General features: G+C 45.0%; 1 protein-coding gene across 1 annotated transcript in view; it reads left to right on the top strand.

Annotated features, from left to right (window-relative positions):
- MDGA2 (MAM domain containing glycosylphosphatidylinositol anchor 2) overlaps positions 1-15,093 on the top strand; it is a gene marked incomplete at its 5' end in the record, with an annotated part of 91,538 nt that overhangs the window by 74,752 nt on the left and 1,693 nt on the right. The window contains 4 exons of the mRNA XM_010191697.1: positions 1,010-1,165; positions 2,261-2,419; positions 8,926-9,056; positions 14,807-14,912. Of these exons, the coding sequence (XP_010189999.1) occupies positions 1,010-1,165; positions 2,261-2,419; positions 8,926-9,056; positions 14,807-14,912 (552 nt within the window). The remainder of the gene's footprint in view (positions 1-1,009; positions 1,166-2,260; positions 2,420-8,925; positions 9,057-14,806; positions 14,913-15,093) is intronic.

Below are 15,093 nucleotides of genomic sequence, written 5' to 3'. Positions count from 1 at the left end.
AGGAACTGTTCATGTGCATAAAATTAAGCTTTTGCACATTTTACTACGTTGGGCCTTATTCTGTTCTGAGATGAAAACTGAACCTTGAGGTTTTGATGTATTTTGCTTCCTAAATGTCTGACAGTAGGACTTCCTCATCCCTTCCAGACCTCTGCATCGCAAAGGAGAGGATCCCTGTAATCTTCTCTGGGGTTCTTGGCACTTTTAGTCTTTAGACCTAAGTTTTTCCCACTTGACCTCACATACATAACAGAAATTTTAGTGGAAGTCCAGGAGATGTCTTCAGGACATGGTACTGCCTATATAGGTTCAGGTAGACCTAAACCTTCCTCCCAGATATGTGTCTAATTGGTTGTTACAGCCCAGTGATGGGACTCAGTGCTCTTCCTGAGCAGACCATTCATCTACTTTGCTGTCCTGATTTATAGAGGTTTTCTTCATGTCTACTCTAAAGCTCCTTTGCTCTCATTTTAGCCATTACCTTCTTTCCCATCCCTATTGAAAACCAAGAATAGTTTAGGTGATGTCACTTGGAGATAAAGTTTTCATTTTGAAAAGTTGCTGTCCTCTTTTCCCTAATGTTCTTATCTCTAAACCAAAATCAACCCATTTTCACTTTCTTTTTTCCCCTAGTTAATGTTTTATGGACATGCTGTCTGTTCCTAACTTTTTAGAATTGCCAGCTGTGTAAGAAGAGAGAATGTCTCTAAGGGCAGTTGTGTACACCTGAATATGTGAGGAGAAGCTGTACATTAAGATTTGAATACATTTTCAAGTAACACTAACAGAAAATAATGACTGTTAATTTTTTTTCCATTGAGGTTGCTGCAAAAGAAAATATGCACTAAACACTAGAAACTGCTGTAAAATAAAAGTATGTCTATTTTCCAGTGCTGTTAGTAAGCATCATCTCACAGTGTGTTCATTATAATTGACAAGTTCTTTGTCAAACAGGCATAGGGTGAGTGCCTTCAGCTACTCAATTTCTGCTCCTTTGCTGTGTTGGCAGGAGAGTTCCACTGCGGGTTTGAGGACGGGAACATCTGCCTTTTCACTCAAGACGACACGGACAATTTTGACTGGACAAAACAAAGCACTGCCACCAGAGACACAAAGTACACCCCAAACACGGGCCCCAATGCGGATCGCACGGGCTCCAAGGAAGGTAGGATCCAGCCATTCCCCTGCTGCTCCGCTGGGCTGAGGGACCTGTCCAACTCAACCAGCTACCCCATTTTTCGTGATATATTCCATATTTCCAAGAATAAGCATACTTCAAGGACTTTTAAAAGAAATTGCCGGTACTGAGGCGTGCGGCTGGTCCCAAAGCACAACCCGCTAACGGTGCCATTAACCATCTTGTATTGTTTCTGTTGTGCCATTTGCAAAGCGATTGCTTTTGTGTTATAGTCTAGTGGGGAAATATCCTGGCACATCTTGAAATATTCTTCTGTTTTATGCCATTGAAATTCTAACTTGGACTCTTTCAGACTGTCACAGTGAGATATTTTTTTTTGCCCCATTTTTACTTTGGGTGATGTTAAAATGTGTAATTTTCAATCTGCTACCCTGGTTAACGGAAGCATGCCATCTTGACTGCAGTGGATATTTGCATTTGAAAAATCAGACATATTTTGCTGAATTTATCAAGCACTGCAGTGTAACTCATGTTATTTTATTGTATGCCCCCTGCTTGCACTACCAAAGGGGAAAAATTCACACTGCATTGTATTTGCTTGGTAGGATTAAGTAAATGCTATTTGTGTTGTTGGCACAGTGCAGGATCAGAATAAATGAATATTGTTCTCCTTCGCCAAAGTGAGCTTTCAAACATGTGATTGACATGGGCAGTTGAAAATGTTCTGTGAAACGTTTCCATCAATATGTTTTCCCTGTATTTTAAAAGTTTTCCCTGCTCAATGCTTATAGGAACAAATTGCAACCTTGAGACTGAAGTCTTAACCCCATTATCAAGATCTTTTTCTTTTCTTGTGCATACACAAAATTATATTGATTTGCGGTTGTTTACGAATACTGACCTGCTAGCCACTGTTTTACTCACGGTAGAAATCACGTCTTTGAAGCAGTTGTGGAAATCACATGGGCTTAATGCGGAAGAAATATGTCCTAGAAACCATGATGATGTCAGATGAATATGAAAAATGAATCAAGATGCTTGATAGCTCTGGTGTCTTCCTGCATGTCTGTGTTTTGAATTTTGAAAACTTCAACCTAATGATTTCCATTTGGATTCCCCTAGGTTTCTACATGTACATTGAGACGTCGCGCCCCAGGCTAGAAGGAGAAAAGGCCAGACTTGTTAGTCCACTGTTCAGTGTCGCCCCAAAAAACCCTTACGGAGCTACAAACACAGCCTATTGCTTTAGCTTCTACTATCACATGTATGGACAGCACATAGGTGAGAGAGAGCCGATGGCCCTGTCTTTTCACTGGGGGAGAAATAGCAGGAGAAACGTCCACTTGTATGAAACAAAAGGGGGAATGAGTGGCTGGAAAGCTGCTTGGTAGAGAGGGACTTGGGGGTGCTGGTCAACAGCAGCTGAACATGAGCCAGCAGAGTGCCCAGGTGGCCAAGAAGGCCAACACCATCCTGGTCTGTACCTGCACTGGTGTGGGCAGCAGGAGCAGGGCAGGGATCCTTCCCCTGTGCTTGGCACTGGTGAGGCTGCCCCTCAAATCCTGGGGTCAGTTTTGGGCCCCTCACTCCCAGAAGGACATTGAGGGGCTGGAGTGTGGCCAGAGAAGGGCAATGGAGCTGGGGAGGGGTTTGGAGCACACGAATGATGGGGAGCGGCTGAGGGAGCTGGGGAGTTCAACTGGAGAAGAGGAGGTGAGGAGAGACCTTATCCCCTCTGCAGCTCCTGAAAGGAGGGGGTAGCGAGGTGGGGTCGGTCTCTGCTCCCCAGGATCAAGTGATGGGACAAGAGGAAATAGCCTCAAGTTGTGCCAGGGGAGGGTGAGATTGGATCTGAGGGGAAATCTCTTCCCCAAAGGGTTCTCAGGGACTGGAAGAGGCTGCCCAGGGCAGTGGTGGAGTCCCCATCTCTGGAAAGGTTCAACAGACGGTAGATGAGGTGCTGAGGTATATGGGTCAGTGGTGGACAAGGCACGGTTGGACTCAATGATCATAAAGGTCTTTTTCAACCAAACAATTGTATGAGTCTATGAAAAGCACAGGAGGGCTGCCAACACCTGCAAGGGCCAGTTGCAACTGGAGCTGGTTAAGAGAGGTGCCTGATGGCATCCTAATTACTGTACAAGTGTGTTTTCCATTAATCAGCATGCTAGCAGGAGCTCCTCTTACAGCAGGGAAGTGTTTCAGGCATGCGTGAGGTTTTGAGCAGGGACCTTTGGAGCATGGAGACAGGAAAGGTGATATCTGCAAGGACTTTAATGCGAACATGGTGTTTTGAGTCACTCCTTGCTAGATTTGGGAGCAACTTGCAGCAGCACACAGCTCCTTTGTGAAAGTCAGGACCAATTTGCTCACAAGCTGTGGGAATGTGTATTTTCAAGGTGTATCTGAGAGTCTTATTTTTTAGTCATAGCTCTTTCCACACACGCATTTTAGTTTCTTTGCATAGTATGAAAGAGGCGTGGATAAATATAAAAGTATGAGTGATAGACTGCCGATTTTTATAAATCCTGTAAATCCCTGTGGGGTGCCCAGTGCTTACCAGTGTGTCAGGAGGCTTTCCAGTGCCAGGCTGACCTGACTGGATGGATTTTTCTATTTCAAGGGCAAGCACATCCTCACAGTGCATTCTGGTGGTGGCTTTGGGAAACCTTCGCCTGCCTCCGGGTTGAATTTGGGTTTTAAATAGAGCAGACAAGTTCTCTTATTTTTGGGTAGTTGCCTCTGCTTTGCTGAGCATGTGAGGTCTGAATTCCCCACAAACTATGGCCTTTCATTGGTGCAATTTTGGTTTTCTTCCCAGGCTACTTAGTTCCTTAGTTTTTTTGTGCTGAGATTGCCCTTTCTTGTGTATGTGTAATGTCTTGTATGAACATGTATAATCCTGGTTATGAAGGAGCTGACCCACAGGTGAAGATGGTGACAATGATGATCAGTGATCACAGTTACACAGGACATTTCTGTGGCAATGTGGACACCTAGTTGTCGAAACCCAAAATTGCTCAATATCACTTTTGTTCCTTAATGTTAAAAAACACAGTTACCATCCTTTTAGCAAATGTTCAAAATTGTCTACTTTTGGATGGCATTATACAAAATTACTTATCATTCTGTCTTTAATGAGCAGAGTGACAAGAAGTAGTAACTTAATAACATCAGCTGTGTGTTTGAATGCATGCTTGTACATGTCATCTAAATTCAGTATTTTAATTCCTCATAATGACAACAAAATGTTATGAAATGTGAGAACGCAACATGCGTACAAGAAATATATTGTGAAATCAGCAAATATATACTATTTGAATCCCCACATGTGAAACCATTCACATGAGGATAATGAAAATAAAAACCTAACGAGTGACGATATTCTAAGACCACAATTATTTAAGTACATGTATGAATAGTTGTATTGGTGAGGTAACCACTTGAATGAGTTTTTAAGGTCTTGGTGGTCTTGGAAATTACTTTGGCGTAGGAGAGGGGTTATTACAACAGTATGATTTGCCCAGATGAATCAAACCTAATCATAACCCAGTGTTTCAGAAGATGGACCCTTGTGGTAAGGATGGCCACCACCCTCTTGGCCCACATCAGGCAGATCATGGCCAGCAGGGAGAGGGAGGGGACCCTGTCCCTCTGCGTTGCTGGGATCCCCAGTACAAGACAGACATGGTCTTACTGGAGAGAGTCCCGCAAAGGTCCACAAAGGTGATGAACGGGCTGGAGCATCTCTCATATGAAGGGAGGCTGAGAGCTGGGGCTGCCCGACCTGGAGAGAAGGCTCAGGGGACCTCATCAGTGTTTATGAATACCTGAAGGGAGGCTGTAAAGAAGATGGAGCTCAGAGGTGCTCAGGGACAGGACAAGAAAACAGTGACCACAAATTGAGCTAGAGACAATTTTATTTAAACATAAGAAAAATATTTATTTTTACTATGAAGGCGGTCAACCACTGGCACAGTTTGCCCATAGAAGCTGTGGAGTCTCTGTCCTTGGAGATATCCAAAATCTGACTGTACATGTTCCTGGGAAACCTGCTCTGATCTACCATGCTTTGAGCAGGGGTTTGGACACTACAGCCTCTAACCTGAACGATTCTGTGGGAAATTTAATTTGTAGTATTGTTTTCAGAAAAATTAAATTTCATTAAGGCTTGATCCCTTGTGGATAATTCTAAGTCTTACTGCTAAAACAGATTGACTGTCCTGTCACGAGCTGTTAGGAACCTGGAGCCTTCACTGCTGCTCGGGAATTTCCAGCCAATATACAGAGGGTGCTGCTTATCCCCATTTTGGGATGAGCTCTGCCCATCGGCGCAGCTCTTGGCTGTAATTTGCGCTGCCAGATCATGGATTTCTTCCCAGGAGCAGGGTGGGAGCTGTTAATCGAGCCCTCGGTGTGACCTCTGTGCTGAAGGCTCTTTCTCTTGAATAACCTTGAGCCACTGATTGTTGCCCTGACTTCACTGAAAATGTGAAGTGGCTTGCAGAGGAATTTGGCTTAAATAAATTCCAGCCTGTTCCTTCCTTGGGCCTGGGGACAACACATTCAGGGAAGATACGTGGCCATTAAACTTTGATTTTTCACCCAAAATGCTGTGTGTTGTTCAGCAGACTTTGGTGCTGCAAGTCAGCATTTCCACTGGGTTGCTTTATTCTCCTATGTTATCAGCATCCATAAGATTTCCAAGCTGTATTAGGGTTATTATTCCAATTATTCCAATAATCTTCATTTCCAAAACAAGGTTTCAAAGGATCTCTAAGAAAATGGAAAATAATATTAGGATGATGTGCTGTCGCTGGTGTGGACTGGTCTTGGAGGCGTAGAGGAAAAGATGCTTCACCCTCCATTCTTAAAAATGAGTGACCCCACTTTGATTCAGAAAGTTAAAGGGATACTTTACCAGAAATAGAGTCAGATTGTAAATCCTGACAGATCACATGGAGCTGATCTTGGGAGTTCTAGCTGCCAGAGAAAGTGCATGCTTCCCTGTGAAAGTGCTTTGCTCCCCATCCTTCAGAAGGAGGAAGGAGATTATCCCAAAAGCAGAAGAGAAATAGAAGTTCCCCTTACTTAATGTGCAGCAAGCAATACTCTGTTGTTGGGGAACAAGAAAATGTCCTTATTGTGTCTCAGCAGTGAGACAGAAAGAGGCTGTACTTCCATTAGAGCTGTCACCATCTTTTAAAACAATCTATATTTCCAGTTTTTCCATCTACACCCCAAAATGGGGCATTTCTAATTGATGCTCCAGGAACAATAATTTTTCTTGTCATTAGACAGCCATCACAGCACAAGAAGCAGAAGCAGAAATGCTGTCAGAGCACACCATGAAAGCTGTTTGTGTTCATACGGTGATGAGCGCTCAAAATGAAACCCCAGGGATGCAGCTGACGGCATCTCCGGAGCACCCTGCGCTCTCCTGCCAGGGGACTGACAGAGAGAAAACTTCACTTCTTAATTCACAGTGGTTACTCCTGCCCACTGTGTCTGTCTCCTGCTCAAGAGTCACTTCATTGCCCATTTGTCTGAAGTTTGGGTCCGATTCAAATCTGTAGATGAGTCCAGAGGAGGCCATGGAGGTGCTCAGGGGCTGGAGCAGCTCTGCTATGGAGACATCTGAGAGAGCTGGAGTTGTTCAGCCTGGAGAAGAGAAGGCTGTGAGGAAACCTTAGAGCACCTTAGGACCTGAAGGGGCTACAGGAAAGCTGGAGAGGAACTTTTTACAAGGGATGGAGTGATGGGACGATGGGTGATGGCTTTAAGCTGGAAGGGGCAGATTTAGATGAGACATGAAGATGAAATCCTTCCATGTGAGGGTGGTGAGACCCTTGCCCAGGTTGCCCAGAGGAGCTGTGGGTGCCCCCTCCCTGGCAGTGCCCAAGGCCAGGTTGGATGGGGCTTGGAGCAGCCTGGGCTGATGGAGGGGTCCCAGCCCATGGGGGGATTGGGCTGGGGGAGCTGTGAGGTCCTTTCCCACCCAAACCATTCTGTGGTTCTACGATACCTGGTACTGTAGTGGCTGTTTTTTATCTTAAGTAAGACTTGCTATCATTCTGCTATTAATTTGAAGAAATTATGTGACAGAGTATGCTGTGAACAATCTCAAATCTCTATACTCTCAGCAGTGATAGGATTACATGTTTTTCATAGCTAAATTACTCAGTTATTCCCAACATCTCTTGCCATTGCTTTTTGTCTGTTAGAAAAATAACATTCTATATAACTTGGTTTTATAACTTTAGGTAGTCTTGTCTAAGACCCTGCCTTTTTTCAGCCCATAGAGCCAGCACAGTTGTTGAAGTCTTGGAGAGAAGCAGATGGGAGAGGAAGGGCAAACTGATATAATATACGGATATGATATGATATGATATGATATGAATAATATAAACTTTGCCCAAGAGCTGTTGAGTTTGGCAGAGGGCTGGGGCTGAGCGGCCTTGCACAGCCCCATGACGTATTTCAAGGCTGCTCCAGGGACCCCTCCAGCATTTCCCTTCTCCAAGCCCTTTCTGTTTCAGGTCTTTTTATTTTCACTCAGTAGCGTGCATGTATACAGGATGTCCTCATCAGGCACCACGTTTCCTTTGTGCTGCTCCTGCCCCGCTCCCCTGTGTTTGGGCAATCAAATGCTGCAGTGGGAGCCACGGTGCTGCCCAGGCGAGCATCGTTTCCCCACCTCCTCCAAAGAAGATGTATGGCCTCATTCGGGGCACCCTGCTGAAAGAGCCGTGATGAGAATATTTGCTGCTCCATTACACGTTAGCCTTATGTTTTTCAAGGCACTGAGTTTTTTCACTATTGCTAGAAATAAGAACTTTTTATTACTGGGAGCTGAGTCACCGTGCAGCTGCCTCAGATCTGAGAGGTTTCATTGCAAATATAATTTGTATGAGCTTCCCAGCTGCCGTGCCTAACACCCATAGAATAACAGTGGTCCTGTGTGAACTCGGCTGTCTGAACTTTCTCGAGTGAAGGCAAATGCAATGATTTACACAGCGCAAAGAGACACCACTGCCCCATGCATCTGCAGATACCAGTGGTGGGCAAGAATGTGTGAATTACTGAGCCATGATCAATGAATTCGATGCATTTGGTGTCTCTTGGTGCACTCAGTCAGGCTGGTTTCTGTCTGTGGTCTGGGACAGTAAGGTTGACCAGGGAGAAGGGTGTTGAATGCAGATAAATAATGCCTGTGCTGGAACCAGTAATGTAATGGTCAGCAGTGGGGAAAGACCCAGGTCTGTGGGATTTGTCTCCACAGTGAGCGGCTTCACCAAGTTTATTTTAACTCAGAGAATTACGTTGTCCTTCAGAAATGCTCCCTAGCAGAAGTAAGGGTGTCCCATCTCTCTCTGATTTACCAGATTCTGTGGTGCTCTGTTAGTTAAACGTTGTGCAGAGTTAACACAAAGTTGGACAGTCTGTATAAGCAAGAGCTAAGCATAAAGCAACCAAGTTGCTTATTTACCCTTGTGTAAGGAGGTTATAAATGCCTCATTTGCACTAAAGCATGGAAAACGCCTTTTTGCCCATTTTGCCCTGGGAAGCCCTCAGTTTACCTCTGCTGAGAATTCCCATCACCAGTTTATGGTGTTCCAAAGTTTAAAGTTTTTTGAATTTATGACCAGAAACTCTCAGCATCTGCTCAGACCCAGCAGAGACCCATGAAAAACAGGGAGTGGGGGATGAACAGGGGGGTGCTGCTCTACCCAGCATCTCTGCTCCACCACAGCCTCACCACCTCCACTTCTCCTCCTCTCTTCCAGGGAGCTTGAACGTTTACCTGCGGCTGAAAGGCCAGACCGCCATAGAAAACCCCCTGTGGTCCTCAAGTGGAAATAAGGGGCAGCACTGGAACCAAGCCCGTGTTAATATAAACCCCCCAACTTCATTTCAGGTAATGGCTTCTGCGTCGCACACCGGGAACGGGGATATTCAGTCTTCAGAGGTAGGGGGGTGCTGTGTACATTGTCCCTTTCCTTCTGACACAGGGTTTTACAGCTTCATTTCAGCTCTGAAAGTTGCTATATGGAGAGATAATTGCTTTCCTTGCTTTAAATAGGTGAGCACCATAGAGTCTAATAATGCACAGTTTAATGGCAGAACAGCAGCTATTTACCTGAAGAAAAAACGTCTTTCGGATGGTAGCCAATATAAAATGCCAGTATAAAATGCCAATATAAAGATGCTGGTAGCCAATATAAAACCTTTTATAATTGCAGATTAGCAACTGGAATACAAAATTGCTTCCTGCAGAAAAAATACTTCGGGTCCATGGTGCAGTGTGTTAGAGGTCTCTAGAAATAGATGCATTCTGCAGAAAAAGGAGTGACTTGAATGGTCTTTGCTGAAAGGCACCAAAGCAGAAGTGCTGCCTGCACAGAGCCTCTGGTACGGCCAAGCTGGGTGTCTCAGTCGCTGGACGCACGCACGCTGTGACAGGTTTTCACATGTTTCATTTTGGGTTTGACAGCGAGATGCTGATAGGCTGTTACGGGCAGTTCTCATTCATGCTGTGAGCTGTTTGTAACTGGAACAGACCCAAAAAGACGGCTGCCGCGAGCGAGCCCGCGTGTCTGCGAGTCTGTGAGGATCGCCATGGATGATGCAATGCAATCTTCTCCAGGCTCCTCCATCCCCTCGCTGTGACCTCCGGGTCCCCTGAGGGAGATGATGGCTGTTGGGAACAAGAGTCACTCAGTGCGAGTCAAAGCTGTTATCTGAAACACGCAGATTGGGATGTTCTTTATGGGTAATTACTGATCCTCAGCCTTTGCTTTTATTTCCATGCATGAGAGGTAATGACAGAAGAGAAATAATTTGGCATACGTGATCCCAGAAACATTGCATAGTGGGGGAATTAGAAGGAAAATTAAGGAGAGGGCTATGCCAAGTACAACGTTACCTGAGTTTTGAGTGGGACAAAGTGGCAGAACTGGGGAGGAATCATGCAGAGAAGAGGGATGGAGGTGTTACAGCACAGTCAGGTCATGGGGCCAGGTGCAAGGGAGGTGATAAGAGTGGGTGAGGTTTGCACTGGTGAGGTCAGGACACTGAATGATGGCTTTAAACTGATGGAGGGGAGACTTAGATGAGCCGCTGGGAAGAAATCCTTCCCTGTGAGGGTGGTGAGGCCCTGGCCCAGGTTGCCCAGAGAAGCTGTGGGTGTCCCCTCCTTGGCGGTGCCCAAGGCCAGGCTGGATGGGGCTTGGAGCAGCCTGGGCTGGTGGAGGGGTCTCTGCCTATGGGGGGGTGGACTGGGGGCGCTTTGAGGTCCCTTCCCACCCAAACCATGCTGTGATTTTATGACTGGTAAAGGGAGAGAAGAGGTAGCTGGAGAAGCTGAGACCAAAGTTGTGTCTGAGAGGAATTCCTGAGACTTGGGACAGGATTTAGCAGAAGCAGGGGAAGGACAAGGACATCAGCAAAGGATTGGGCACCAGCAGTGCAGAGGAGGGAGATGGGGTCCAAACCTGGGGTCACCACAGCAACATGGAGAAGAAGGCATAGGTTTGGGTGGAAGGGCAAGCTGGTGGAGCCAGAGCATCAGCCCTTGCACAGGGCCCCATTGTTTTCAGAAATTATACAGGAGTCACTTCTGTTGCTGGTGCACCTCGCTCGTGTTGCCTTGAAACCACATCCACTGGTGCCAGAAGCTGTGCGCAGCATGGAAGCTTCTCCACTTGGCTATTTTTCACCTTCTACATTGTTGTGTTCAAAGGCTTAGCATAAAATGAACGTAAAGCCATGAAACTCTGCACAAATTCAACAAATAAATGTCAGAGTGGTCAGAACCTTAAATTGCTTTTTTAGCAGCTCTTGCAACAAACAAACTTTATTTTCCATTCAGAAGCCTAAGTAGGAAAGGATATAAACCTCCCAGTTAAAGTTAAGGAGAGTGATTTGAAGTGAATCTTTGCAATAAAACAGTACACTGACACAGAAATTAGAACTTTTTATAGGTTAATTTATATGGGTAAAAGTGCAGCCCAGATTTGATTTATGCCTTCCCAGTCCCTGTGATATATGATAAAGCTTCTGGCATGAAGAACTGAGAGGACTACAGTGCTTCGAGTCAGAAAAAATACTGCATAAAAGCTATCTCTATAAAATACTCACTTATTAAATAGTTTTAAAGAATAAACACAAACATAGAGGGGTTGCTCTGCCCTTAAATAAATGACCCTGCCATACCGCTGAGATTTTCAGCCCTGGACTTACACCTTCGTCATTGCACCGTCCGGCTGGGACATTTGTGAGGCTCCTCTCTACTTCTTATTGTGAGACTGGCCAGGAAGGTAACATCTGTCTGAAATCCTGATGAAGGAGCACAAGCAGAATCCCCCGGAGACACTTGGAATAACGCTGGACAGTGTGGGACTGTCCCGGTTTTGCTGGGATTGAATTGTAGAATTCCATTTTCGGTTCAGCCGAACTGCATTTCTGAGAGAATGACAGTGTTCGATTTATCACAAACAAGTTGTTGTTATAGCTTTAGTTAGGATAGAGTTACTTGTTCTCGTAGTCACTGGTGAGACTTTGTTTTGGATTTATGCTAAAAGCAACATTCATAGTGCGCAGTGTTTGCATTAACTCAAGGTTTGTTTTTCAGTCTTTGCTGAACCTGTGGCCATAGTTTCTTTTGGTTTGGGTTGGTTTGGGTTTATTTTTTAAATTTTGCTTCTCTGTGCACAAAAGGAAGGGAGGCAAGTGAAAGCCCAGGATTTTCTGGAACAGATGACCCAGGACAGATGATCCGTGTGTGATCTAAGCTGACCAATAAAATGCATACTATCCTGTAGATAGCACATCGCTATAAATTGGAGACTTTGCAAGGGAGACCCCCTTCTCTCCTATTCTTTATTTCTTCTGTGATGGTGACCATCTTGTCTAGCTCGTTTGGTTTCTGAGCCTCACCTCTCCCTTGTTGCATTTTTGTTGATGCACAGCCAGCAACTGCTGTTTGAGACCGGTGTATGACTTTGATTGCTTTATTATCGTTTATCCTATTTTTGTTACAATTCATTATTATTATTATTATTATTTCAGGTTTTATTATTTTAAATATTGAATATTCTTTATCTCAACCAGATGAGTTCTTTCACTTTTACTCCCCCAACTCTCTCCCCTGCCCCACCGGGGAGCGGAGGAGTGAGTGAGTGGCTGCATGGTGCTGGGTTAAACCACAACCGGGCTTGTTTCCATTCCCCCTGTTCAGGGAGCAGAGTGGCCTTTGCTGTACCTGTAAGTCCCTCCATTCTCTCAGCGAATCGCAGTATTTTTAACAGCAGCTTTGTAAAGTCACAGTCATGCAGATAATAGGTTTTGCGGGATACCGATAGGGGATTCTGATCATCTGGCACCTCCTGGAAGTAGCTGTGAGCTGCGGCTGGATGGTGCCAACACTCATCTGCAGTGATTTGTTCAGAGAGCGTGGCCAAGCTGGCGAAGAGCAACCTGTCTCTGAGGCCCATAAAACACACTGCCAAATGCAGATTTTAATTAAACGCTGGCCGTTGTATTTGTACAGAGTCCTTTTGTCTGGAAACAGTGTTTTTCATTATCAGGAAGGATTTGACTTTAAACTCCGCTGACTGGTTGCATGCCTGCTGCCAAGGAGCAGGAGGGCAAGCTGCACTTTGGCGGAGAAGGGAAGACACTTTCCTCTCGAGCTGAATACTTCCCATCACCAGAGGCAGAGCCGAAAAATCATCAGAGGGATAATTACTTGAAACGCTGTTTTCAGACAACAGGGTAAATTATGGAAAAACTTACTGTTTCCCCAATTACAGTTCCCCATTGCACTAATATCCACCTTGTTATAGTAATTAACCTACAGTGGTGCACTTCAATAAAACACTGATGGAGTCCCTGCTCCAAATGCGCAGCTTTCGTGTTTATTTAGTGCTCCCAGCACAGACCTTGCCGCCTGGCTTAGGACACGTCAGGAGATGCGTCCATGGCCAAGGCTGAGGGACACAGCAAGGTGGAGCGGGAATTGGCCATGCGATGCAGCGCCTGGTGGCATCCGTTGTGAAGTGGTCCTTGGGCGATACCCGCCCTTGGGTGATACCCATCCATCTGGGTGAGCTACCAGGCCCTTGTGATCTACGGGGTCATCTTCCACTGCCCCGTGTGTTTACTCATCATTTTTTAATGAAAGGTACCCATTTCAGACAAGCAGCTCTGGTTGAACCGTATTAATGAGCAAAGAAATGTCGGAAGCTGCCGGAAGGAGAGGCTGGGATCTGTGTCCTGGTGAAATCAATAACAACAGAGCGCCTGTCCACGTGCCCCAGACATCTCCTTCACGCAATTGGATCATTAGGAAGCATAATTTAAGTATTTTGCTCCAGATGGAATTAATATGTTGGGTTTTTTTTCAAATTGACTCTACCCCCAATAGTTAATGTCTCCATTAGTGCCACAGCATGCCCTTAGAAAATTCATTGAATTTCATGCATATATTGTTGCAGATTAAAGTTAAAAAACTTGTCATCGAAGTTATCCAAAAATATTTCAAAGGACTGAAGCGGGGGGGAAGGGGAGGGGGAGATAACTGTGGAAATGGTGCTGCTTAGGAAATATATTCCTTACATAATTCCTTCTTCTCTTTAGGAGGGCTTTGAAGTTTCCTAGTGAATAAATTTCTCACAACACAGAATGAGTCCACTCTTCTGCAGAGCTAATTAAGCAGCAGAATGGCAGGACTGCATCCCGTTGGGTCTGGGGAAGGAGAGTGGATAACTTTGTTTCTTTAGCACAAGTAATCCATACCTTACAACAAACATTATGGCAAATAAAATTAGTGACCTTGCAACAAGCCACCCATCTCCATACAGGCAGCATTTCTCTTCCCAACCATAGCAGTTGGGGTTTCACACTAGGAATATTTGACAGAAAGTGATTAATAGAACCTTGAAATCACAGGCATCCTTTTAGCAGGGGTTAAAGCCTTAAAGAGGAATTAAATCTCTACCCTGACCCTCTCTGTGTTAAAACATGCCACAATGTCCTCTAATAAATATAAAACAATTCCTAGAAAGGCTTGAAGCTCCCAGACACAGTGAGGAGCCACTAAAAGGGGCAGGAGAGAAGCAGGACTGTCGCTGTCATCAGTTGGGCCACCTTTGAGAGCCACAAACCTGGTTTTCGTGTGGAGTTTCTCTGACTCGTGTGTTTTCCTGCAGTCTGTGATCCAGTGGATGCTCAGTCTTCCAACACTTGTAGATGCTGCTCTTCAAGCTGTGCCTGTGCTGCAGGTGGCAGGAGTTGCTGAGAAAAACACCCCGAATATTTTTAAAACTTTTCCTCCTTTTCATCCTGCTCCTTGCTTCAGGAATATTTCACTTACATACTTTACAGTTAGCACAGTGGCAAAGCTGACCTGGAGACACCAGGTAGACAACAAGGCAGACGAGTAGCAGCTTTGATATTTTTTGGCTCATTTGGAAGTGTAAAAGCCTCCACAGCTCACACATCCTCTTGTGTTCACCTTACAATTACATATGAACTTTTTTCTGTGTCTTTTTGCGCTATAGAAAGTGTTTGCAAATTGTTCCGAGCCCATAGATGTTGTTTAATGCCAAACAAAATGCAGCTGAGTGGTTTCCTCTGATTTGCTGCTACTTTATATTCTTTTTGCAGCTCATATTTGAAGGGATCCGGGGCCCTGGCATTGAAGGGGATATTGCTATTGATGATGTATCGATTGTGGAAGGAGAGTGTATGAAATCAGACCAACCGGCCAACAGTAAGTAGCTCTTCCACGCATGGGAAAGAGCAAATTGCTTCTCATGGTTATAAATTTGAGACCTCTTCTAAAATAGATTTTCCCCAGGAGAACAATGTGCTGTCCAGTTTAGTTGGAAAAGCTTAAAGTGAAAAGTTTTCCTTGGAAGGAAGCTCTGGAGTCAAAATGTCTTTGCTCAGAT

Source organism: Mesitornis unicolor, unplaced genomic scaffold (genome assembly GCF_000695765.1).
Source record: "Mesitornis unicolor isolate BGI_N332 unplaced genomic scaffold, ASM69576v1 scaffold849, whole genome shotgun sequence".
Lineage (NCBI taxonomy): Eukaryota > Metazoa > Chordata > Aves > Mesitornithiformes > Mesitornithidae > Mesitornis > Mesitornis unicolor.
The sequence above is the reverse complement of the archived record's forward strand: the minus strand, read 5'-3'. Positions and strand labels throughout refer to the sequence as shown.